This window comes from Hippoglossus hippoglossus, chromosome 9 (assembly GCF_009819705.1).
Source record: "Hippoglossus hippoglossus isolate fHipHip1 chromosome 9, fHipHip1.pri, whole genome shotgun sequence".
Classification (NCBI taxonomy): Eukaryota; Metazoa; Chordata; class Actinopteri; order Pleuronectiformes; family Pleuronectidae; genus Hippoglossus; species Hippoglossus hippoglossus.
This window is the reverse complement of record NC_047159.1, coordinates 18,923,359-18,946,976: the sequence shown is the minus strand read 5'-3', so window position 1 is coordinate 18,946,976 and position 23,618 is coordinate 18,923,359. Positions and strand designations below refer to the sequence as shown.

At 43.4% G+C, this 23,618-nt stretch overlaps 2 protein-coding genes across 4 annotated transcripts in view; both read right to left on the bottom strand.

The window, feature by feature from the left end:
- Positions 1-4,528, bottom strand: part of si:ch211-106a19.1 (uncharacterized protein LOC561797 homolog) — a 41,172-nt gene extending 36,644 nt beyond the window's left edge. Inside the window, exon 1 of one of the 3 annotated variants that reach the window (XM_034595074.1) lies at positions 4,050-4,528. In XM_034595074.1, coding sequence (XP_034450965.1) covers positions 4,050-4,210 — 161 coding nt within the window. In that variant the 5' untranslated portion in view covers positions 4,211-4,528. Of the gene's footprint in view, positions 1-3,876; positions 4,021-4,049 lie in introns of those variants that run through there. The other 2 variants (XM_034595075.1, XM_034595076.1) reach the window with 2 other exon arrangements.
- Positions 4,529-6,035: 1,507 nt separating this feature from the next.
- On the bottom strand, positions 6,036-21,145 carry rasl10a (RAS-like, family 10, member A). The gene is made up of 3 exons (XM_034595078.1): positions 20,051-21,145; positions 10,229-10,353; positions 6,036-8,103 (listed from the first exon to the last, which is right to left on the bottom strand). Exons 1-3 carry the CDS (start codon positions 20,264-20,266, stop codon positions 7,833-7,835), a joined length of 612 nt encoding a protein of 203 aa, XP_034450969.1. The 5' UTR covers positions 20,267-21,145; the 3' UTR covers positions 6,036-7,832.
- Between the last annotated feature and the right edge of the window lie 2,473 nt (positions 21,146-23,618).

Here is a 23,618-nt window from a genome sequence, read left to right as displayed (position 1 = left end):
CAGACTAGTAAACAGGGTTCAGGCTTTACCCTGCAGTTGGGCCCAGGGTTGGCCCTCACTCTACCCAGGAGCTGCTGGCAGTAACACCATAACCTGACGTTCCAGAGGGACACGAACTGTGAAAACCCCCCCACTGACTGAGCACTTAAATTGATACCATCTACTTACTCTGCTGCAGAAAACCTGGCAGATCTATTCTACTGTGAAAGACAAGGCCGGATTCACTGATACAGCAGCTCCAATAGCACTCAAAGCTTTAATGTCCTGTAATCTTCCCAGCAGCAAAGTCGCATTTACTTTAGGAGGTGAACAAGTAGTGCTGAGAGCATTAAAACTGTGAGGAAAAGTCAATTAAGAAATTAGAAATGAGAGCCGTTCAGTGACAGAGGAAGATCTTGTCACATGTCCTGGTGCATGGGAACGGCACAATGGAGCTCTTCAGGTGATTTAAACTCAAAATAAAAGACATAGGGCCGACATGGGATAAAAGACAGTCATCCTTGCAGCCTCAGAGCCAGAAGTGATCAATAACAAGTGCAATGTTCCATCACTATAAAACTCATTACATTTTAACAGGCGTAGGTGCTGAGTGTGAGAGTTTGACCACAGAGCATTGATTATAGTCCACTGCCCTTTTCCAGCTGCAAGTTAGAGTTGGTCCTGTAGGTGTTTGCTTGTGGGCCGTTTCCATTGAATCATATCATACACTGATTTTTCAAGGGAGCCGGCACGTTTCTTACAATACCTCAACTTTGATTGAAACAAACACAACCCTAACCCATTGATATCATTCCCCTTAATCAATGTCCATGAATTATTTCCTGGGAAAACAGTGAAAATGTTGAAAGAAATAAAAAAAAAATCCTGGAACAATCCAGATCAGTAACAATATGTAATGGGTTCTTTCCTGACCCGTACCACATCCTTCCACCAGGTTCCGTGGAAATCAAACCAATGGACAGGGGTGAAAACAAACAACCTCTTTGGTGGTAAAAATGTGCAAAGGAGGTATACATCTGAGATGCTACATAATTATCGCTTGTCACACAATGAAGATACATTAATTAACACGCAGTCACACATGACACGTTTCCATTCTTCTTCGTTCACTATAGAAGTGCAGACAGTCGGCCAGACAAGGCAAAGTCAGACAGACAGCGTGTTGTGCCAGGAAGACATCGGTGGAGGGGGTACACCTCACTGCCTCTGTGCTCAGGTGTCGCCGGGCTACCTTTACCTCGGGGACAGCAGGCACCTTACAACATAATGGACTATTAATAGAGGGTATAGAGGCAACAGGCATCTTTCCTTTCACCGGTAGTGTAGGCAGGAGTAGAGGGCCTTGGCTATCATACCCCTGTGTCAAATAACACTTTGCTGACAACCAGGCTGCTTTAAAAAAAGTGTGGCAGTGTTCCTGCAGGTTTCAACAAGTTAAGACCTTTTAAAGATCATAATAAAAGATATTTAAGACTTGTGTCAAGTGCGACAGATACAAAGGAATATCAGAGTCTCGGTTTTACTTACACTTCCCCATCTTTGAAGATAAGGTGAAGTTGCAGATTAGAGAATTAACCTCTCAAAAGCCACATCATCTCTCAAACTACAGACAGAGGCAGTAGTCTTTCCAACAGACAAGCTGTGTCTACTGAGATAAATGCTGACCGGGTTGTTTGCCAATGTGCATGCCGTTAAAATCTTTTTCTAAAAGAAATGTATTCAAAGCTCAACAGAAGTATCATTTTTAACACATACAAGACTTTTTAAAGCCTAAAATTCAGATTATTAAATCGTAGACGTTTTTTTTTAGACTTCTTAAGACCCGGCGTAAACCCTGGGATGAGATGAGCTCCTGATGTGGGTTTCTACAAACACAGTCAGTAAAATATGTCCTCTATCCAATCAGAAAATTCCATGTATGACTTTCAGAGATAATGGGAAACATCATGAGTCAAAGTTCTGCCTTGCAGTCAAAGGGCACAGACTCAAACCCTCATATTGATAAAAATTCTCCCTGCAGAGGAGCCTTTAAACAAGGCACTAAATCCCTTCCTGCGTCATCGCCAATTTTTGCCCTCTAACCTCGCAGTTAAAGATGACATTGGAGAAGATAATTTTCCTGAAGGGATCCGCTTAGTGTCACATTAATCATTTTCATTACTCTAAGCATTTATACTTTGCATTAACACATTGAGATGGTTGTTAGAGGCTTGTTTAATGACATCTTGTGAAGTCATTGACACTTCAGTGTCTCAGCGTTGACTAATAGTGCTGTTGTGTGTGCACCTTCATTCTGCTGTGAGCAATAAAAAAAAACTGGGTCAGTCCGGGTGAACAACTGTCGCAACTAATATTCCAGGTGGTTCAGGGGCTGAGCCATCATTAATTGCTTCCGGTGAAAAAGGTCCAAATGTTGAGTCTATTTATTAATAGGCTTTCTTGACAGGAGGGACCTGTCGGAACATAACAGGAAGTTTAAAGTGAGTTTAAATTAGTAAATGTGCACCAAGGGCAGTGTGACCTAGAAGGCGACAGAGCACAGTATTTCAATGTGGACAAAAGCAGTCAAGCGGCAGTGAGCAAGCTGGTTAAACATGCATGAGCGACGCAATGAAACCCGAGGAAAAGAATCCAGATCTTGTAAGAGAAAAACGGTCACAACTCAAAGGTCCACTTTTTTTAACAGCTTTTAGCCGAGTCTCAGCCTCTTCTTCAGTGAATTAATCTGGCTATGTGAATGGTAGAAGTAAATGGTAAGAGTTGAGCTCATTTTTTCACCATAAACTGTGAAAAGGTCACAAGTGAAAGTCCTTCGACCGGTCCATGTAACAGTTAATTCACTCATTAGCAGGGTTTTGATGAAACAGTTAAGTGACAATGAGAGAAGATGTACTAGACTATAAATAACTACCTGTTAAACTATTTTAATGAATAAAGCTAAGCTGTATTTATGACCTTTGACAACTCTGTGACACGTTAAAACCTCTGTGTTGGAGTAAACTGGATATCTGCATGAAGGACTTAATATTTGTCATGCAGGAACAATAATTATAATAAATAATAGTATTTATTTAGCAGCTGTTACCAAGTGCTTTACAAAAAGGACAAATAAAAACAAAAAATACAAAACATCAAGAGCAAATTAATAAAATATCATTCAAAATCAAAGACAGAAAACTAAATAATACTATATCTAAAAACAAAGACAGTGGATAAAATAATACATCAACAAACAAACAATCAAGTAATGATTTGGACATTGTTTCCGTGTTGTGCCTGCGCGCGCGCGCGCGCGCACACACACACACACACACACACACACACACACACACACACACACCTGTGGAAACATGACTCCCTTGGAAGGAGCACCTGAGCCACAGGTGTGAGTCTCACAGCCTCCACCTGTGTGATCCCACTGAGGACAGACTGGGGACAGACTGAGGACAGGCTGGGGACAGACTGAGGACAGAGAATATATCTGGAAACATGATCTCCTCACAGAGATCAACGTTTGCTAAAGTGATGAATCAATGAGTTTCTTGGTTTGTGTGATATGACGCTCAATCACTCTGAATAATATTTAGAAAACAATGACATTGAGATATTAAAAAGGCCAAAACTGCCACGGTGACTAAATTGAGATCCTGCTGTGTCTGTCAGTGAGGAGCAGCTGGATCTTCAGCTGTCACTCCACTCTACGGAGGCTAGTTTAGTTTGCTAGCTAACACTTGCTGTGGCCACATTTCTGTCACTTTACTGAGTCAGGAGACTTAAAGCTGTGGCTGTTGTCAACCAGTCTGTCTGTTGCCTGTCTGTTGTCTGTCTGTTGCCTGTCTGTTGTCTGCCTGCCCACGTGTCTGGGTGTGTTGGTACCTCTCCTCAACCCTCAGCCAGCCACAGGGAAGCGGACCCGTCCTGTCCCTGTCAGCCCGAGGTAAACACGCATCGTTAGCCTGCCGCTGTTAGCTGAGGCTGAGGCAGCTGTGGTGATGCACCGTCACTGAAATAAAGATAAAATGCTCCCGCTCTCCGTCAGTAGAATGTACCTGTAATACGAGAGCAGGCCGTTGCTGAGGACGAACCACCGCCGCTGGTACCCTTTCAGGTAGTTGGTCCATTTAAAGAGCCAGCCTTTGTAAGTGTCCGAGCCCGGAGCCGCCGGGGCCGCGGCAGAGGCGGATGCCGAGCCCTTCCCTTGCTCGCTCATCCTCCACCGCTGCGCCGCACGCACGCCGAGAGGAGACCGGAGAGAAACCGCGGGGCTCGGGGGCGGGGGACAGAGACACTACCCCTGCGCGGAGAGCCACCGGGCGGGTGCGAGGACGTCAGCGCTGACGAATGGGAGTGACGGAGGGACGGAGGAGGGTCCGGTCCGGTCTACGGAGAGAGACAGCACCGTTCACATGACTCCGGAGTGGACAGCGGAGGAAGGAGGAGAAGTGACTGGGAGCTGATGATGCGGAGGAGCCACAGCACAGAGCTGCGCTGCATAGACACGAACTCCCTGTGCCAGGCCTCCATGTAATGTGACAGGGCTGTCGCCAAACCGACCGTGGTCTCCATGACGACAGAGAGGTGTGTCTGTGCGTCCGTGCGCGCGCGCGCGCGTGTGTGTGTGTGTGTGTGCGGGTGTGTGTGGAAATTGCTTCTCTATCATTTCAAGTCTATGATCCAGACCTGAACCACGTGATGTTGTTATCTCAACATTCCCAAACATTGGACATGCGGTGTGACTGCTGATTGTAGACCTGACACACACACATGCACGTCTCTCTATAGTTGTGAGGACACTCATCGACATAATACTTTCCCTAGCCCTTTACCCTAACATTAACCATCACAACTAAATTCCTAACCTTAACCATCACAACTAAATTCCTAACCCTAACCCTAACCTAAACCTACTTCTAACCCTAACCCTTAATCCAAGTCTTAACCCTCACATGTCCCATTGAATTTGTTATCCTAACCCTAACCCTATTCGTTAACCCTAACCCTAACCCTAATCGTTAACCCTAACCCTTAATCGAAGTCTTAACCCTCAAACGTCCCATTGAATTTGTGAGGACCAGCCAAAATGTCCTCACGTCAAAATGTCCTCACAATGATGGTATTTAACCAAAATTGGCCTTTATAACTATAGATAGACATGCACACACATGTCTGTACTTCTATCTTAGTGAGGACATAATACATTCTCTAGCCCCTTACCCTAACTTAACCATTCAAACTAAATGCCTAAACCTTACCCTAACCTTTCACCTACACCTAAACCTAAACTAAACCTATCCAAAATCCATGTCTTCACATAAAAAAATTCTTGATTTATGCAATGGGGACTTACTTTTTGTCCCCATTAGAAAGACAAGTCCCCACAATGTAACAGGTTTAGGTCCCCACAACATGAGTAATACCTGGACCATATAACAGGGCAAAGTGCTGATAAGCTTCTGGCTCCCTGTCACTTTCATCTTATCATTAAGTATAAGGAAACCTGAATTCGTTGTGGGGTCACTTCAGTGTCAGGTTATGTTTGATCGCTGTGATCCATGTCTGGATTACCCACAAGGCTGGATTACCAAGCAGGGCCCCAGATCTCCAGGGGCCCATGTGCCACTTGGCCATTGCTTGTTGATTAATTTTTAGTAGGTTCATGTGTAATTCATAAGGCTCTGTCTTGTAGAAGAGATTATTTTGGTTTATAATCTGCACATATGATGCAATATCTGAAGTGAAAGTTTGCTACATTAATCCATAGTATATCTAGAATTGTCATCACCACAATGCCACCTTTAATTGAAAGTAGATAAGTTATTATTTAAAATTACTAGATGATCATCTAAATTTGTTGCATATACTGAGCATTTTAAGCAAGACCAATAACTGTAGGAGGTTCATGTGTGATGCCTGATTCATTGTCTGCCTCTGATTTGGCTCCTGATAACATCATGTTACCACAGGGTGGCAATGTTGCCAAATGGTCTTAATGTGGAGTGTTTGTTGCACAGCATTGAAAAGTGACCAGAGAAATGTTGCAGTTCTCAAATGCATTTAATAATTCAAAAATACTCACATATACTAGCACAGTAAAAATAAATACAAGTAATGTCTCTGTTAAAAAACTGTAGCCCTTTTTATTTGGAAATGCGCACACAAACAAACCGATGAGAACTCATGCTACACACAGTTGCTTTCTAGTGTATCTCTGCTACATATTTCATTTTTTTAAAGTAACCCAAATAAAAAAATAACACATCCATCTGCCCTGATTGAAGGGTTTCGACACTACATCTCGGAGAGAATCATGAGCTTGTGCTCTCACATGCCAGTGAAAAACGGCCACATTCACTCCACAAAGCTGGTGGTTACGGTGTCAGAAAACCATGTATTACAAAAAAATAAACACAATATCACATTTTCACATCAGTGCAATTAAACCCTGACCCGTAGCCTCTACCAACAAAAGCATGCAAGTCACTTACTCTATAAATCACTCTTATGTACAATGGGTCTGCTCACTGCCAGTGCAGCTATTCACAGAGTACCTATAGGTTTAATCAAATGAAGAAGCTCACAACGTTACCAATTAAATACTATTTAGATACTGATATGAATCTTTATTAAGGTTCCCTGTGTCTGTGGTGCACTCATGGGGTGTTTAATGGAAGTAGTCAAGCTATGCTTCCTTATGTCTGCAGGATGTCTGAGGACATGTAGATTACATCTACTGTGTTTGAGGCATTTTCTGACATAATATGGTGGAACATGTAGTCAGGACATCGCTGTGGGGTTCTATTGCTCCTTCCTAATCCAAAGCTTCAACACCTGTCTGTTCTTATCTTGCTGTGTCTGTCCTTTGCTTCCCTGAATGTCAGCTACTAAACCTGCCCCCCCTCCGCCTGCCCCACCCACCCACCCCCTCTCCCTCTCTCTCTCACACGCACACACACACAGAGATCCACATTGCGTGCACAGGTTCTCGTGTCAGGCTCTGCAGCCTCCTACAGGTCCCCAGTTCTCTGGATTTAATGTATTCATCAGAATCAGACACTGAGTGAGGGGAGGGATCAGATTAAAAGTCCTACAGTACATCATGATAAGGGACTGCAGTATTTTCTGCTGCAAGACAACCTTAAAACACCCTTCGCCTGCACAATCCACATTTACCCATGGGCCAGGTTTGGAATGGGGACAGGAAAAGAAGAAAAAACATGGGCTACGTCTCACAATCTAAATTTAAACACCATCTAATCATATTTGTACATTTCCAGATATAATCTCCCCACAGATTAATATTTTTTGCTATTTTGTCGATCCTTACTCTTAGATAAATCCAAACATGTCAGCTATGAGTGTCTGCTGTTGATTCAAAGGAAGACTCGATGATATTGCTGCCTCTCCATTTTGAGTCTCACAAACACAGCTTCCATCATTTCAGGCCCTGCTACAGTCACAAGACAACCGGCAGTGAGACCTGCTGCATCCTTTTTGGGGCAGCACAGCCTCAAATGCCTAACTGGCTCGTTAATGTGAGAGAAAAAAGAACTGTGCTATGCTAAATGTATTGGTTTTCACCTATACTCCCTCTCACACCTCTCTCCTTGCATTTACACATTTAGGCAGAATTTGACGAGGAAGTGGTTGGATGACCATGTGTGAATTTAAGTGTCTTTTACAGCGCAAGAGTCTAATAAACCTCATTTTGAAAAATCAGCTCAGTAAAGCAGGAGGCCACGGGGTAGGTTTATCCAGCCATTTTGATAAAAAGTCCTTTTTCTCCACTGCTGCTCCACTCCTGAGGTGATCGGGGGTGGAGGGAGCTCTTGGGGTCACATGATGGTGCAGCGATTCCTCTGTAGTGCCCCCTGCAGACGGATGGAGGTGTGGTTGTGGCGCATGCCCCGTGCCACTGCGATGCCCAGCAGCTCTTTGAAGAGCAGCACGACGTGCCAGTTGAACTTGGCAGAGCACTCGACATAACCGCACTTCCAGGTTTTCTTCACCAGGACGGAAACTGCCCTGCGAGGCATGAAGCGCTGGCGCTGCAGATCTCTTTTGTTGCCCACCACCAGGATTGGCACCTCACTGCTGCTGCCTTCCCTGCAGGTAAAAAATGGGGGAAAAAATCTGAATTTCAACATGCACAGTTTAATCATCTTGATGTTTGTCACACGGTGGTTGGCTGGGCTTGTGCAAGATGTCTGCATGCAGTATTCCCTTCCTTCTGAGGTGTGCGGGGGTGGACTGGAGGATTAGAGCTCACAGGCTCAAGGGGCCTCCCACCACACTCACTCTGCAGTAGCTGGTTTACAGCATTATGAGGTGTGAAACTGTATGGCAAGCCAGTGGTATAGGCGTAAATTAGTGGCCCAAGACCGCTGTTTGTAATTCTTACTCCCACTGTGTTAAAAGTAAACATCAACATTGAAGAGGAAATCGAGTCCAAGCTTTTTCCAATGACACATGATTGGTGGGGGCTTGGAATTCAGATCATAAAAAAGAGAAAATGATGGTTTACTACCACACTCGAGAAGAAAGTAGTTACCAGAGGAAATCAAATTGGATTGTTGTGAAAGTACTATGCAGGAAAACAGGCTGATTATATATATTTTCAACAAGTAGATATTCTTTTACGATTTAGTAGGAAGCCAAAGCCACTGGAGCTGGAAGCTGTTATTATGGTTTTTAAGAAAAATAATAACATTAACATATGAGCTGTATAATAACAATGTGGCAAGTCAAGTTGAATTCACTGAGGGCGGATAAATCAAGTGCATTATGAAACTTGAAGGAGCAGTGATGTGTGCAAGCACAAGACATCTGCTCAGTGTCGGCTCAGGTATAAATTGTTAAAGCTGTTGCGTTAACTATTCATCTCTTTCTCTCATAATGAATAAAGTTTTCTTTTAGTTACAGTCGTGTCTCATCTTCTGACGAGGACATTTTCCCGTCTGCCTCCACAGATGTACAGAAAGCTCAACAGAGGAGACGGAGAGACACACACACACACACACACACACACACACACACACACACACACACACACACACACACACACACACACACACACACACACACACACACACACACACACACACACACACACAGACAGACAGATGTGTACGGTATTTCCTCCAGGTTCAGTGTTTCAGCAGAACAACATGTACTGTATGTGTGAGAGTGTGTGTGTGCATCTGTTGGGGGAAACTATCCGGAAGTAATGAAGGGACACAACACTGTCCCAGACTTCACTGAGCTGAAGGGCTAAAACAAAATAGAGCAGAAAAAACGAGATTATTCTGTTTTTATGTATTTTGTCAGAGGAACTTTAAGGATACATTTTATAGTGTAAAGACTAAGAGTAAAATAAACAGCTTAATTCTTATACTTGACATTTACACTACAGCCACCCCCGTTCTTCAATGCCCTCTATTATTTATGAATTCAGTTTATATACAATATCTGTTGTTTTACCGGTTATTCCTCTCCTCCTCCAGCCCGGGAACAGATCCCCCCCCCCTCTATGATTACAAATATCTCCTCTTTTCCATTCTTCTTGCAATCACCCTTCCTTCCCCCTGCTGCTGGTGGTAATGGTTTTTCTGTCATGGGTCATAAATATTTGTGGGAACACATTCAGAGCTTCAGGATGGTGGGGATGAACTGTGCAGTGGAAGCTTGGCCATGTACAACACAGCAGAGCACATGAAGCCATGCACTGTATCTTTCATGTAAATATGTGTAGGTATGCCAACAGTGAAGATGACAGAGCGTGTGGAGCCTTTTAAATGTTTATGACAGTTGTGTTTGTTAAAATGCAGCCAGGAGTCTTCTGTGTTATCTCCCTCTGGTCCTCAAGCCTCCTGTCTTCTACGTCTGTTCTCCGTCCAATAAAAGCTGAAACATGACGACTCTCTCTGTGCAGCTCTCATTCAGCGATGCCAGAATTAAATGTCATCCTAAACTGTCAGGATGCAGGGAGCAGTGTGCGGAATTAAAATATATCACCACAAGCAGACGATCCATCACTGTCGCGCTGTCACAGACGTGTAATTGTGCAGCTTTCAGGACCGGCTGAGAAATTGCTATTCGTCTCCAGATGGGTGACAAGGGTGGGGGGAGGGTTGTCGTTAGGAATCACCAGCGAAGGTTAACAAGCTGTGATGTCAGCACATGTGTGTTCAGGAAGTGTTTGCTCGGCTGAGAGTGAGAGGCCCGACTCTACCTGTGCTCCACTATCTGCTGTCTGATCATCTTGACGTATTCGAAGCTCTCCACGCAGCAGATGTCATACACCAGGATGTAGGCGTTGGCGTTGCGGACGCCTCTGCAGCGCAGGTCCAGCCACTCCTTAAGAACAGACACAGAAAGATAAAAACATGAGTAAATAATAAATACTGTATGGACAAGACTATTTTAGTCTCCAGGGACAGAATCCGTCCGTCCAATTCATGGTGCCCAGCAGTGGTGGGATATAACATCCCTAACATCTTGTGGCTCAGCTGGGATCTTTCCTCCTGAAGCTTTCTGCAGTGTAGTAGTGACACATGTAAAGTGTCCTTGGGTCTCTTGAAAGGCACCAAATAAATTCAAGTTCTTCTTCTTCTTCTTCTTCTTCTTCTTCTTCTTCTTCTTCTTCTTATTATTATTATTATTATTATTATTATTATTAGCGTGTGATGTTTCTTAAATGGTCTGGTGCTGGGATTGTCCGTGGATTCCTGACATACGTATTTACTTCTTTTACTCAAGTACATCTTTTTGTTGGACTGCATCCTCCCCCACTTGTGTCGAGAGGATGAATACCAATGACTTTGGTGATAATTTGACATTTTCATGAGAGTAACTATGAGGTTATTTATGGTTTTGAGTGAAGTGTCTCAACAGGTCGTAGGTGGATCGTCAATAAATTTGTCGACCTCCTGTACCGCTGCACAGTCACAGGCAGCTGTGTTCTGGCGGTACAGCCTCTGGGATGGCTGGATCATCCAGAAACTGGAAGGTTGTTATTTCAATCCCCTATTCTGCAGTGTCTTGGGCTAGATACTGAACACTAAATGGCCATGTAATTAGTGTGTGAATGTGATAGAAAAACACTGCATTAAGAGCTAAATGTGTGTGTGAATGGCTGAATGTGTGCTGTAAAGCGTTTTGACTGGTTGTTAAGACAGGAAAAGCACTGTATAAATGCAGTGTGTTTAATTGTGCTAGAGGATGTTGGCTCAATGTCGTCAATTTGCTGCTTATCCTCTGAGAGAAAGTGCAGAGTCAACAGCGTCCTGGAGGTTGTATGACTCTGGGTCTCACAGCCCAGAACAAAGTCATAAAATACGGTGACTTCCCAGCAGAAAGCACTACACTGTGTCTTAGCTACACATGTTCAAGGACTGCGACAGAGGTTACAGCTTCTACTGTGGGAGATAAGCAAACACAGACGTCTCTGTGAGGACAGAATAAAGGAACACACACAAGGCTACTTTGACACTTTTAATGCTTCTCTGCGAAGTGATGTGAAGCACGTGCAGCAGTGCAAACAGCAGCATTTGTTTGATGGCACCGAGTTCGGAAATGTAATAAAATTACATGGCAGAAATGGGTAAAATTGCACCTCACTGGGGGACAGTAGCTCCAATAGAAACACAGTGAACCATGCTCCTGTTCATGCTGTGTTTATCCCCGAGGTCTCACTAACCCACCACCACCCTCACCACCTCGAACAGCATGCAATGGATTTATGAGCATTTGATCTGACAAAAAAGAGCGAGAGGAAGATGGAGGAACTTAAGGGGTTGGGAAGACAAGATGTGTCCATGGAGGGAAATGAGAAAACAACCACGGCCCAGAGGGACAGTCAAAGAGATGAAAAAAAGGGAGCAGCGGGTCAAGGAAATGTCGACCTGGTGCGTCAATGCTAATGAACGGTCTGGAGACGGGGGCTGTCAAGAACTGAACTCTATTCTATTCTATTGTGGTTCAGTCGATGCAATGTGACTGATTTGATTCAATTCAATTCATTCCATTTACTTTCAGCTCCATTCAATACAATATCAGTTATCAGGCACCGTGGACACGAAGCTCTGTCCAAGAAGCAGTTATGTAAGATGAATGTAGCTCTAAATGCTGTAATGCACAAACTATATGGCAGCAGCACTGAGTTATACAGCGTGACAGACAATATAACATAATCCTTTCATCACAGGAGGAGGAGGAGTTCAACGGTTTGAGAAACGAGTCTGTTCACTTCCGTTGCCAAGACTCGACTTCATCCATACTATTTAGTCTTTGTTTAAAATGAATTCAAACTAAAATTATATCTGTCAACAAATGTGTTCTGGCTCTGCATCCACACGCCTGAAAACCCGTATCACGAGACCAATCACGTACGCTGGGCTTGCACGTGCCGGTGTAAACAGGAGGCACCTGGTTGAATTGTCGAACAAAAGCTCGTCTCCTACACATGTCAGCAGTTGTATCATTGTAAAATACTGAATTTAACTCTACAACAGCAGTGCTTGTAAGGGATTATCCATGTTGCGTTCTACACTGTAGCCGAAGCTAATGCTGTTTCTTCTCAAAAGAGGGTCATGTGATAGGAGCCTGACGAATCAGCGAAAGCTACATTACTAAAAGACCCAGTCAGCAAGCGGTTGTTCGTGTCTATGTCATTGTTTTCAAACATCTCCATTTTTTCGGACTAAAATGCAGCCCCCGGAGTTTTCAAACTAAAACGGGTCCAGCAGCATCTCAAAGGTTTTTCATTTTAGCAATTTTAAAACTCCGGAGTAACGTGTGGATGCCAGGCGAATCCATAGCAGGTAGGAAAACGTATAGTACAGATGAAGCCTAAGAGGAGAAGATCAATTCCAGACGGCTATAAAGCTGCAGCCAGCCAGCTAGTTAGCTTAGCCGAGCATAAAAACAGGAAACGAGGGGAAACAGCTGTCAGGGGTCTGCCAGCACCTTTAAAGCTCACTTAACAAAATGGTATATGTCAGTTATTTAATCCGTTCCACAAAGGTGTTACATTGCAGCCACAGGAAACCAGCAAAGGGAGCTGAGGAGTGGAGTAGTGTGAGTAAGTGTTAAAAGTGAGATTATGTGCTATTTCTAAGCCGGAAGCAGTCGCTTCGTCACATGTTGTCAGGATCTTCAAAGATGTTCTGCTTGATTCAGAAAATAATGTTGTCTTTTTATTTTTGACTGATGCACCTTCGCCTCAGGGACAGATTATGTTTGTTACATCACGTTACTTTGAAAACTCAGCTTTATAAATTCTGTTGGCCAGACATCTTTCAATTTTTCTGCTTGTTATTAAAATCCAAACTAATATGACCCTGGTTTGTAGAAGCTGTTTGCAACGTTGATTATGTGTCAAAGTCATTTTCTATGTGGAAATTCTTCTACTTCTGTGCAAATAAAACCAAGTGATGAGGGAGCAGGCGATGATCAGTGTAACTTCTAATGATTAGGACATTACCACGTCTGCGTCTGTGAGAAATAATTTCATTCAATATGGAAAATGACATTTGTGTCTACAGGTGAGTTGTGAGGAAGAAACATTAGCCTCACACATCAGCGGGGACATAATGAGGCCGATCAGGCGTGGACATGAAGATCGCTGCCATCCGAAGTGAGAGAGAAGGCAGATGAAGGGGGGAGGTGTGTGTTGTGAAAACTGGAAGAAAGTGTGATTATTTTCTTTCTCTCCAGGTTGAAATTCCAAAAATAAAATGTCACAGATGTTATGATTTCTGCTTTTTCATCTCTGTTGTCAAGTGTCCAATAAAATTTGAAGACAGGCCAAGCAAGACTCGGAAAAAACCTGCACCTATTTTCATCACCAAACAGATAAGACATATCTCCTGTCACAGCAGCTCATCAAGACGGCTCACTCTTCTCTGATAATTGAGGCAACTGGTGACGTGAAATGCACCGTGGCTTCACTTGCAGCCTCATGTCCCTGGAGCTAAAAATAGCAGCTTGTTCTCATCTCATATCTCTTTGTCATCCGAGTCCTGTTTGTAAATGTGGAGGAGGGGATTAAAAACACTATTTCTCCAAAAAAACACAAACAAAAAGCACAGGCACAACAAGCGAACGAAGAAGTACACCGAGGCCTGGGCAGACAAGAGAAACTGAAATCAAATGAATTTAAAATGCATGTGTGGGCATGTTTATTTGTGTGTGTGCGCTGGCAGGATGTGAGAGTGTGCTTGTGGGAGCGTGACTGTGAAGTGTGGTGCCACTGTCTGTGTCCTCCAGTCGGTCTTCGTAACACGGCACACAGGGGGGGGAAAAAAGAGCATCTCATCCTTCGCTCCTCAAGAGCCAAACAGAACACGTTTCCCTGACAACGGCAGGCTGCGGTCAGTTTTTAACAAAACTGTCGTGAATACTGACATGGGGGGGCGGGGGGCTATCTTAATGTTAATGAGAGCAGGTTGTGATGGATCAATACTCAACTACAGGATGCAGTGTGATGAGTAATTAGAGATATATCACACATAGGCCACGCTGGTTGATTTGCAATTAAAATCTATTACATTCCCGGGGGGGGGGGGGGGGGGGGGGGGGGTATTACCATAAGTCAATGATGGCGTGCAACGTTTGAGGTGACATGGTGACTGATGGTCTAACGCTGGTTTCTCACACTCAAGAAGTAGTCATGAACTATTCATTTCTAACATGAATTTTATACAAGTTGAAGCAGCTTAAAGAAAACGTTTGGCATTTTAAATATGCTTATTCACTTTTAGCTGAGAGTTACATGAGGAGATTAATGCCACTGCTCATAAATACAATGTAAAAGGGGGCAGTGGCAGGTTATCCAAGCTTAGCTTAGCCTACAAAGACTGGAAGCAGCAAGTGTCTGAAATTCACCCACCTCCATCTCTTGCTCACTATATAATTATCAAATAGAATCAATTATATGATATCATATCTTCTTTTTATTCATTTGAATCTGGACTAAAGATGATACAACTATATGTCACAATATCCACACTGAGCTATGAATTTGTTATAATTAATATTAATATGTAATATTTTCTATTCTACCAACACAGAATTATTTCTAACACTTTAAAACAACAATGTGTCTAACTACCTCCACTAAGGAGGTTATGTTTTCACCCCTGTCCATCTGTTTGTTGGTTGGTTGGTTTGTAAGCAAGATAACTGCAAAACTTGGTGGAAGGATGTGGTATGGGTCAGGGAGGAAACCACAACATTTTGGTGTGGATCCGTATCAGCGGGTAGATCCAAGAAGTTTGTGTCACTTAGATAACGTTGAGACGTTTTAGAACATTTTCACTGAATATTGATGAAAAGAATCTGGCACATTTAGAGGACTGATTTATATATGTGTGCAATTTGGAGCAGCTTGGTTCTACTGAATGCTATTCTAATTCATATGTGGTTTACTTTAAAAGACAGGAGCAAAACTTTGCCTCACAAACCCCTAAATGTCTTGTAAACCTCATGCGGACGCACACTTCTTATTTCCACCACGTCTGCGACAGCCAAAATTACACAATGTGTGACATGTAAAACAATCATTTCCAGCCTGTTATCACAGACTCTATCGACAGAGATAACTGTGAAAAATGTCCAGAGAGCAGGAGGAGAGAGAGGGAGGAGAGAGAGAAGGAGGAGAGAGAGAGAGAGGCGAGAGAGAAGGGGGAGAGAGAGAGAGAGAGAGAGAGAGAGAGAGAGAGAGAGAGAGAGAGAGAGAGAGAGACAGAGAGAGAGAGAGAGAGAGAGAGAGAGAGAGAGAGAGAGAGAGAGCATTCTGTGTGGGAGGAAGTCATGGAGATACATTATGGCAACAAAAAAAAGATGGAACAAGACAAACTGTTGCAAAATCCACTGTCAGGCTTAAAATAATCTGTCATCGCATCCTATTGACACTCTGTGACAGATGCTCTCTAAATGCCATACTATCAGCATCCGACAGATATACTGCGAAGCAAAGAAATCATTACACCATCACAGCCTCGCAGTAAAATAACAGAAATCGTTCCTGTCTCCAATGCTGGGAAGTGTAAAAATGGCCGTGGTTGAAATGGGGTCACGAGTAGCCTGCCAGAACATCCCTGTTCTCCTTTCAAATATAATCTGAACTGATGAGAAATGGCCACGCTGCACAAGCATGGAGGCGGACTGACTCACTGCGCTCTGCAGCTTGTTCATCATAAATTTCAGTGGACTTTATAAAAAGCTCATTTGGTAAACCTTCCTTCGACAGTGTCCATTAAACTTTGCGTAACCTTTCTAATTGACTGAAGCAAATTCCTACTGTCTCCTCTTTATTCCCGACTGTATTCATGGAGGGAACTGTGCTGTAATTCAATCTGCTCTGTGCTGCAAGTAAGAAAGACGGTTTCTCTGAGCTGGAAGTGCATTGTGTCCACTGCCCCTCACCCAGGTTTCCTTTCTCTGCCCACTAAGCCCCATGTCTCATGGACATTGGGGACTTTACTAGTTAACTGGTAAGCCGCAACATGCTGCCACTAGTGTCACTAGTTGCAGTTTGTCATGCCTCCAAATAAAGCAGTCGGGAGAATGACAAAATCCTGAGTCCTGATTGGTGGACATTTGTTTTTTTTTTTAACTGGAGAGTGAAAACACTTCTACTAGTGGAACCAGCAGACACTTTAGCCTCTACCAGTTAAAAAGTAGTTAACTGGTAAGACCAAAACACCTTCGATAGTTAACTAGCAGACCCCTTGAATCTTTATAGTTAACTGGCTTTTACTAGTTAACAAGTAAATATTATCCTCTGACGTGCCGTGTCGGTGTGCTCGGCTCATTTCCCCACAGACTCTCAACCTACAGCAACTCCTCATGGATACAGCTGTTACACACTGCTCACCGCATGCCTACACGGTACGTCATGCTCGACATCACAAATGCACTGAAAACTGACACACTCCCTCACTTTGTGTCCTGTCAAATTAGCACATTGTTTCCAACACTGCTGATTGGAGCTGCAGCCGATAAAAACCTGTGTCTGCTGTGGAGTCATTTGATGTGGGAGTGAATGCTGATTGTATCTATTCCCATCAGAGACAAAACCCGGATCTTAGTGGGTTCTTTGACCAGCGCAAAAGGAGCTAAAGACAAAATTCCAAACTAGTGCGACCAAGACTCCGACAAAGACTGAACTAGTTAAAGAAACCGCCGTCTGATGTCGAGGTTATATATTAGGTCTCAAACGGCTTCACATGCATGTGAGCAAGCTGCAGAACAAGCAGGACATGACAGGGAAGGAGAGGGGGAGAAGTACAGCCGGCCTCGCAGGGTCGTGCCTCAGCAAATGAGCGACCATAAACCTGTCTGGTAGAAATGTTGTGTTAGCACTCAGCTGATGGTTTTCCTTCCACAAAGAACCTGGAAACACTTGCCTCCTCACTGTTCCGCCACTAGAAAATGAGTATGAAATGTTCTCACAATATGGTACAACATGATATCCAATGAAAGCTGTGCGAGCTTAGTAGCTTTTTCATGTAACTCAACCTCAGGGACATCCGACACTCGTAAACTCATGAGACACGTCCTGTCTTATTCTTGCTTTCTGCTCACACCTACCAGCTCATTCCCTAGTGGGGGTTAAGCATCATTTAGCGGAAGAAGGGGGGGGGGGGGGGGGGGAGAGAGGGAGAGAGAGGGAGAGAGAGAGAGAGAGATGGGGTCTTTAGAGAGGGTCTTAGTGGGCAGGAAACAATGAATCACTCTGACATGATGGAGCAAAATCTTAAATCTCTGGTAGAACAGCTACATGTTTTTCCGCGGAAGCCTGACAAGATGATGGCTCCGGCGTCTCAGCTCGCCTGTCAGATGTTTTCTGTGTTAACGCCGGGGTTTCAGAGCGTACAGCAAACCAGTGCTGCTCTGCCTCCTCCCCGGCCTGATCCTTATTTTTCTCTGTGGCACCTTGTCTGTGTAGATAACCACAGCTGTTCTTGGGGAGGGCTACATGTGACACCAAAGGGGGAGAAGGAGGGAAATGTTCAGCTACAGCAGTCAGCTCGGTGTTGTGACCTTGGAGATTTCCATCTTGAAAGCGTCACATCCTGGCTGAACGGGTGGAAGTCAAAAGCACAACAGAGACTTGGGGGTCAGGCATTTTTCTTTCAATACCTAAGGACCTTTCACACTCAAACAGACACCAAATCCAGACTTTCTTCTGCTGCTGAAGAGAAGAAGAAGAGTTTCACTGAGAGGTGTTTTTGACTTCACTTTTAGGTTCATATTTTTTTCAAGTCTATTTTGAGAACAATACTCAGTCATGTTGTCAATGTAATATCATAAGGGATTTCTTCTTAGAGCAATTTCAACAGAAGTGTTTATTGATCTCCATTATATGAAATGTCTGTTAAAAATCCAGAATGGTTCTGGTGCACCGATGATGACAGAATTGAACGGTTGTTTAATTTTAATGACTAAAGTTTGTTTCTAAACCTTGGTTTATTATTATACATTTTTTAATACATTTTTTCTCCCATCTCTGATTGCAAAATGCAATAGGGAATCTCTCTGGGGACAGTATGGTTATGAGGAGCAATTATAGCTTCGGATCCAGCATTTAATTAGTATTTTATAACCTGTTCTTTACAGAAAAAACTTTCAGAGAGGAAAAAGCTGCAGGGACGTCTGAGATAATTCCTCAATATCCTAGATTCTTGGCAAGAGAGAAGCCAAAGCTGCAGATCTGCTTCACGAAGTGACTACAAACCAGGGACGTTCTGAGCTGAAGTGCATTTGTGCCATGATTCTGCAGAAAATCTGATGTTTCTCGAACTAATGAGGAGTGGCATATGACCTGTGGCCATGAATAAAAGGGCAGTCTGTTCTATTTTTAAACTGGGACTTTAACCAGGTGGCGTGGTAAAAGCCCACAGCACAATCCTGCGATTATTTTCTGTGCGTGTGAGCCAGATTCAACACAACCGCCACTAGCAGCAGCAGAATATAGTGTAATGTGATAATGTGATCAACTCACTCACACTATTTGATGCTTTGCTGTTCGTCAAGGAGTCTGAAGAAGACATGTTTATGATGATTTTATAAGAAGGAATGCGTAATTGGCTGCAGTGGGACACATAAACCTGCAAATGTATATCATAACATCATCAACTTCATGCCACCATCCTACTTTGCTTACTTTATATGTTGTTCTTATTAACTATTGTTGCAGATGGAGATTTTTTTTTTTTTACATTGTTATTTATTCTATGATATTGTGATTGTCTAGGCCTATATCTTAGGTTGTTGCTTTGGCCACACACAGTAATGTTGTGACAATAAAGCTTACTGAAATAAAAAATTTAAAAAATGTAGAGAAGGAAGCGAGATAGATAGAAAATTCAACTAATAAAAATATTAGGAAGGAATTCTACATCAAATGTGAAAAATATTACCCTGAATTTTTAAGTTTTCATAAGTTTGACACAAAGGGAGAAATGACCGTGACCATGAATACCTGTCATAACTGGGGACACCAGAGGGACACATACATTTGTAAATATGTTTTATAACATTATCAACTCCATGCCACCATCTCCATTTTATATGTTGCTATTGTTGTTGTTGTTTTTCTTTGACATTATTGTTTAAATATGATTCAGTGATTGTCTTCAGTATTGTATTTGTGCCAATAAAGCTGACTGAATTAAAGAAAATGAACTTAAGAGAGTGAGTGAGAGAGCGAGAGAGAAAGGTAGAGAAAGAGAGGGGGAGAGAGAAAGGTAAAGAAAGAGAGGGAGAGGGGGGAGAGAGGGGAGTTTACAACGTCAAAGTGAGGCTCTCCATGGCTTTAAATCAGTCGGGTCTCCATAGCAACTAGTAGACTAGGGACATCTGATAGTGATAGAAGAATAAATACAATTGATGGGTTCGTCTTTGAGGGACGCCATTGGCTTTGAACAGAGGGACACTAGTAACATGAAGTATGAGATTTAATAAACGAGATTTGATCTGAGAATGAATCACCACACATGTTGAATAAAACCTCCTATATAAGTTAGACGGTCTATGAGCAGGATACCTGGCTTGAGCTGGATGGAAAAGAGGAGATTGGCGGGACGTCCAGAACCTTCAGCTCATACATGTTCCCGTTGAGGATGACGGAGGGTCTGTACACATATCGGCTCCTGGTCGGCGTGTACACCTCCGAGAAATCGTTATAGATGAACTGGCGGATTATAGAAGTTTTGCCCACTCCGGGAGCGCCTATGACCGCGATACTCAGAGTCTCCACCATTCCTGGAGCGCGAGTTCAGCACCATGGACAGCGGCGCCAGATGTGACCGTCCAGAAAGCACAGCTGGCCGCCGCTGTTGTGCCGCAGCTCTGATGGAATTCAGTCCCGCCGCAGCCCCTTTAACCAGCCGCCTCCGAGTCACCTCAGCCGGGTTCAACTGTGCGCAAATGAAACCAAGTCAGTGGCTGAACAAATGATCCGGCCCTCGAGCACAGAGGATGAAACTTTATCTCCAGGTCTGGAAGGTGGGGAGAGAAGAAGAAGAATACGCCACGCAGCTTGGAGAGCGCGTCAAAAACAAAGCTGGATGCAGACGGGGGGGATTTGTTTTCTGCTGCCTCCGCAATCCAGCACACACACACGGAGAGACTCCGGGTTTTCAGGGGACATCCCCGGGCGACCTCGTCCCCGAAGAGGAAGCGTAAAAGTCCGTCCTTGTCGTCCCCACATGGATATAATCTCATCCAGGCTAGACTCTGACCTTGCCCGAATAACGCACGGGAGCCCTCGGTGTCTTCATTGATTGTCTCCTCTGCACCTCTCACCGCACATTTCCACCGATGCACCACCACGGCGCGCCTCCATCACAGGGAGGACGGGCGCGCAGCAAATAAGCTTTCCACGTGTTCCGAGGTGTGATACAAACCCAAAATCTCCTTTTGTCCTCCGATGGCAGAAAGATCAGTTTACATCTGCGTGATTCGGGAGAGAGGAGGAGATCCACGCAGCCCGCAGACGTGCGTTTCCACTGAAGGCATCTGGAGCCTATTAACGCGCACTGTGTGTCTGCTCTCTCTCTCTATCTCTCTCTCTCTCTCTCATCACTTGCAATATCCCTTGCTCATCCAATAGGATCGTCTGAAAGGCTGCGCGCTCTCCTAATGCGCCGCGAATAAATGGCAAAGGAAGAGGCCACACACACGCCACCATCATCATGCATCATCTCACGGAGACGCGGGCGCACATAAGACCGTAAGGCATCATAAGACAGGGTCCCCGGGCGGGTCAAGGGCGGCGCGCGCCATCAATCACACGGTGGATGGCAGCAGGTTCCACATGTGGCCACAGGTCAACCTCAGTGACAAAGCTGAGGACCATCACACTCACTCTACGGCCCCTGAGAAAAGTGGCGATGAGCTGATGACCTCTGGAGCTGCTCAGCAAGAAGAAAGTGTCTTATAAAAGGGTTTAGACTTAAATTGTTTGTGTATGTATTAATACTGTATATAAGCAATTAATAACAATCACAGTTGGGAGTCCAGACTGTGAACAGTTCTTTTAGCATCTGTCCTGGGGTCTCTCACCCTCAGGAGCCCCCCCCCCCCCCCAATGATTCAGTGTGAGGCAGCTACTTTCTGGTGGTTTAATCAAGTGCATTGATTTGGTAACTTGCACCATTGAAGCAGAAAGTAAACATTGAACAGGGGTGCACAGCCCAACAAAGGGTTTATCCAGACGGGATTTTTTCCCCCGCTATGTGTTTGGTGATAATTTGGATATAAATGTTGTTTCCCAGCTTCCATAAGCCGTCAGGTTTTCCCTTATGAATGTTAGTCTGATGTTAATAATTGTTGTTTTTTACAGTAATCCTGAAATTCTGCGGTTGTAAATGTTCAATTTGGCTTTAATCATTAATTTTTGACTGGATTCTCGGCAGCACTTCTCCAGGGAGGTGATCAAATAGAGGAGAGGTCATTTTGATGAGTCATTTGCTATCCATCAAGCATTAATAAATGTGTGATTGACTGTTTAAAAAGCAATTGGTTCCAATGTATAAACCTATTAATGATGGATGCCTTATTGAAACATGACCCCATCTAAATGTTGCTCGAGAACAAACATGAGAAGCCTCATAATGAAAATCTCTATGTGTCAAAGTAAGAAAAATGTATTTGATTTCTTCTGATGTCAAATCTGGTGAGAATTTATGAGCTAACTTGTCCGTTCCTTCATGCATTTGGGTTTCCTTGAAGTACTTGGCAGCATCATAATGTCTTGATCTAAAACTAATTGAGTCCTGAGTAACACTGGAGGCCATTAAAGACACTGAGGTCATTTTCTTAATAACTCTAATAAAAATGTGTCGTTTAACAACCTGGAGGGAATTTACAGTGCTTTACTATAGTGGGTCAGGTGTTACTGTAAATGTGTTTACTTTTAGGCCAATAAATAAACGTTAGTAATTATATAAGACCCTGAATGTTTTTTTACCCCCGTACATCCCCTCACTGCTGTCTTTTAATGTGGGCTCTCAAATGACTGGATCACACTGCAGGTTTTTTCTCACTGTTCTTTACTGAGCTTTGTAAATCCTGTTTTTCTCATCATGCACCAGCAACATCGAAACTTACAAGTCTAACAATCTAAAGCTCAACTCATTTTTATCCTCAGGGCAATTTAAGTTTTTTTAAACTCAACCTTATTTTCCTCCATCTGTTTTAATTGATTAATTTGCTTTAAATACATTGTTTTCTTTTTCTGTTGTAAATATCACTGCTTTTTGTCTTTTTTTGGTGTGTTGAAGTATTTTGTTTATTTTCTATACTCGGCCACATTGTAAATGGTCTTGACCTCAATGTATTCAAGTTAAAAGAAAGATTTAATGAATAAAACAGTTGCTCTTCGTATTATACAAATATTAAACTGTATTTATATACTTGAATGACTAAATAAAATATGTTTGGTGAAATATTTTTGGGATTCATGGCTTTTTTGTGACCTTGGTTATAATATTGTAAATCTATATTACAGTACAAAGCAACAATTACTTTCCTCTGAACAACAAGTGTTCCTCGGGGCATAGCCTTCACATTAGTGCAATGTAGTAGCGCCCCCTATTGGAATGCATTTATCACAGGATCAGTATTATAGATCATTCATTAGAAGACTAGTCTCTTGTCAGTAAGTCTGGATGTTTGATCATTGCCGACCTTTGTAATGCACCGTGGAACAGAGCCGAGGTGTTTGTGTTCCACGTTAAGGTCACGCAGCTGAAATCCTGGTTAAGCTTTGACGAGCAGGTGGGACTTTAAAAAGCTGCTCTGACTTAAAGATGCACTGGACTGTGGAGGAACCTCAGACTTCAGTCGAGGGTCACGGCTAAATGAGAGAGACGCTGCTGTGACGGCTGTTGGATCTATAACACGGAGCAGAGTGAACAATTAGAGAACACGTGAAAACCTAAGAGCTCATCAGTGGATAGAAAGTCTAGTGTGTGGACTCAAGGCCCACTGGGTAACAGGGACTTTGGGCATGTGGACTTTAGACAGCAAATAAAACTGAGATAAGGTTTTGAATCCAGTGACACTGAGACTTTGGAATCAGCAGAATGTGCCACCCGAAAAAATCTCTA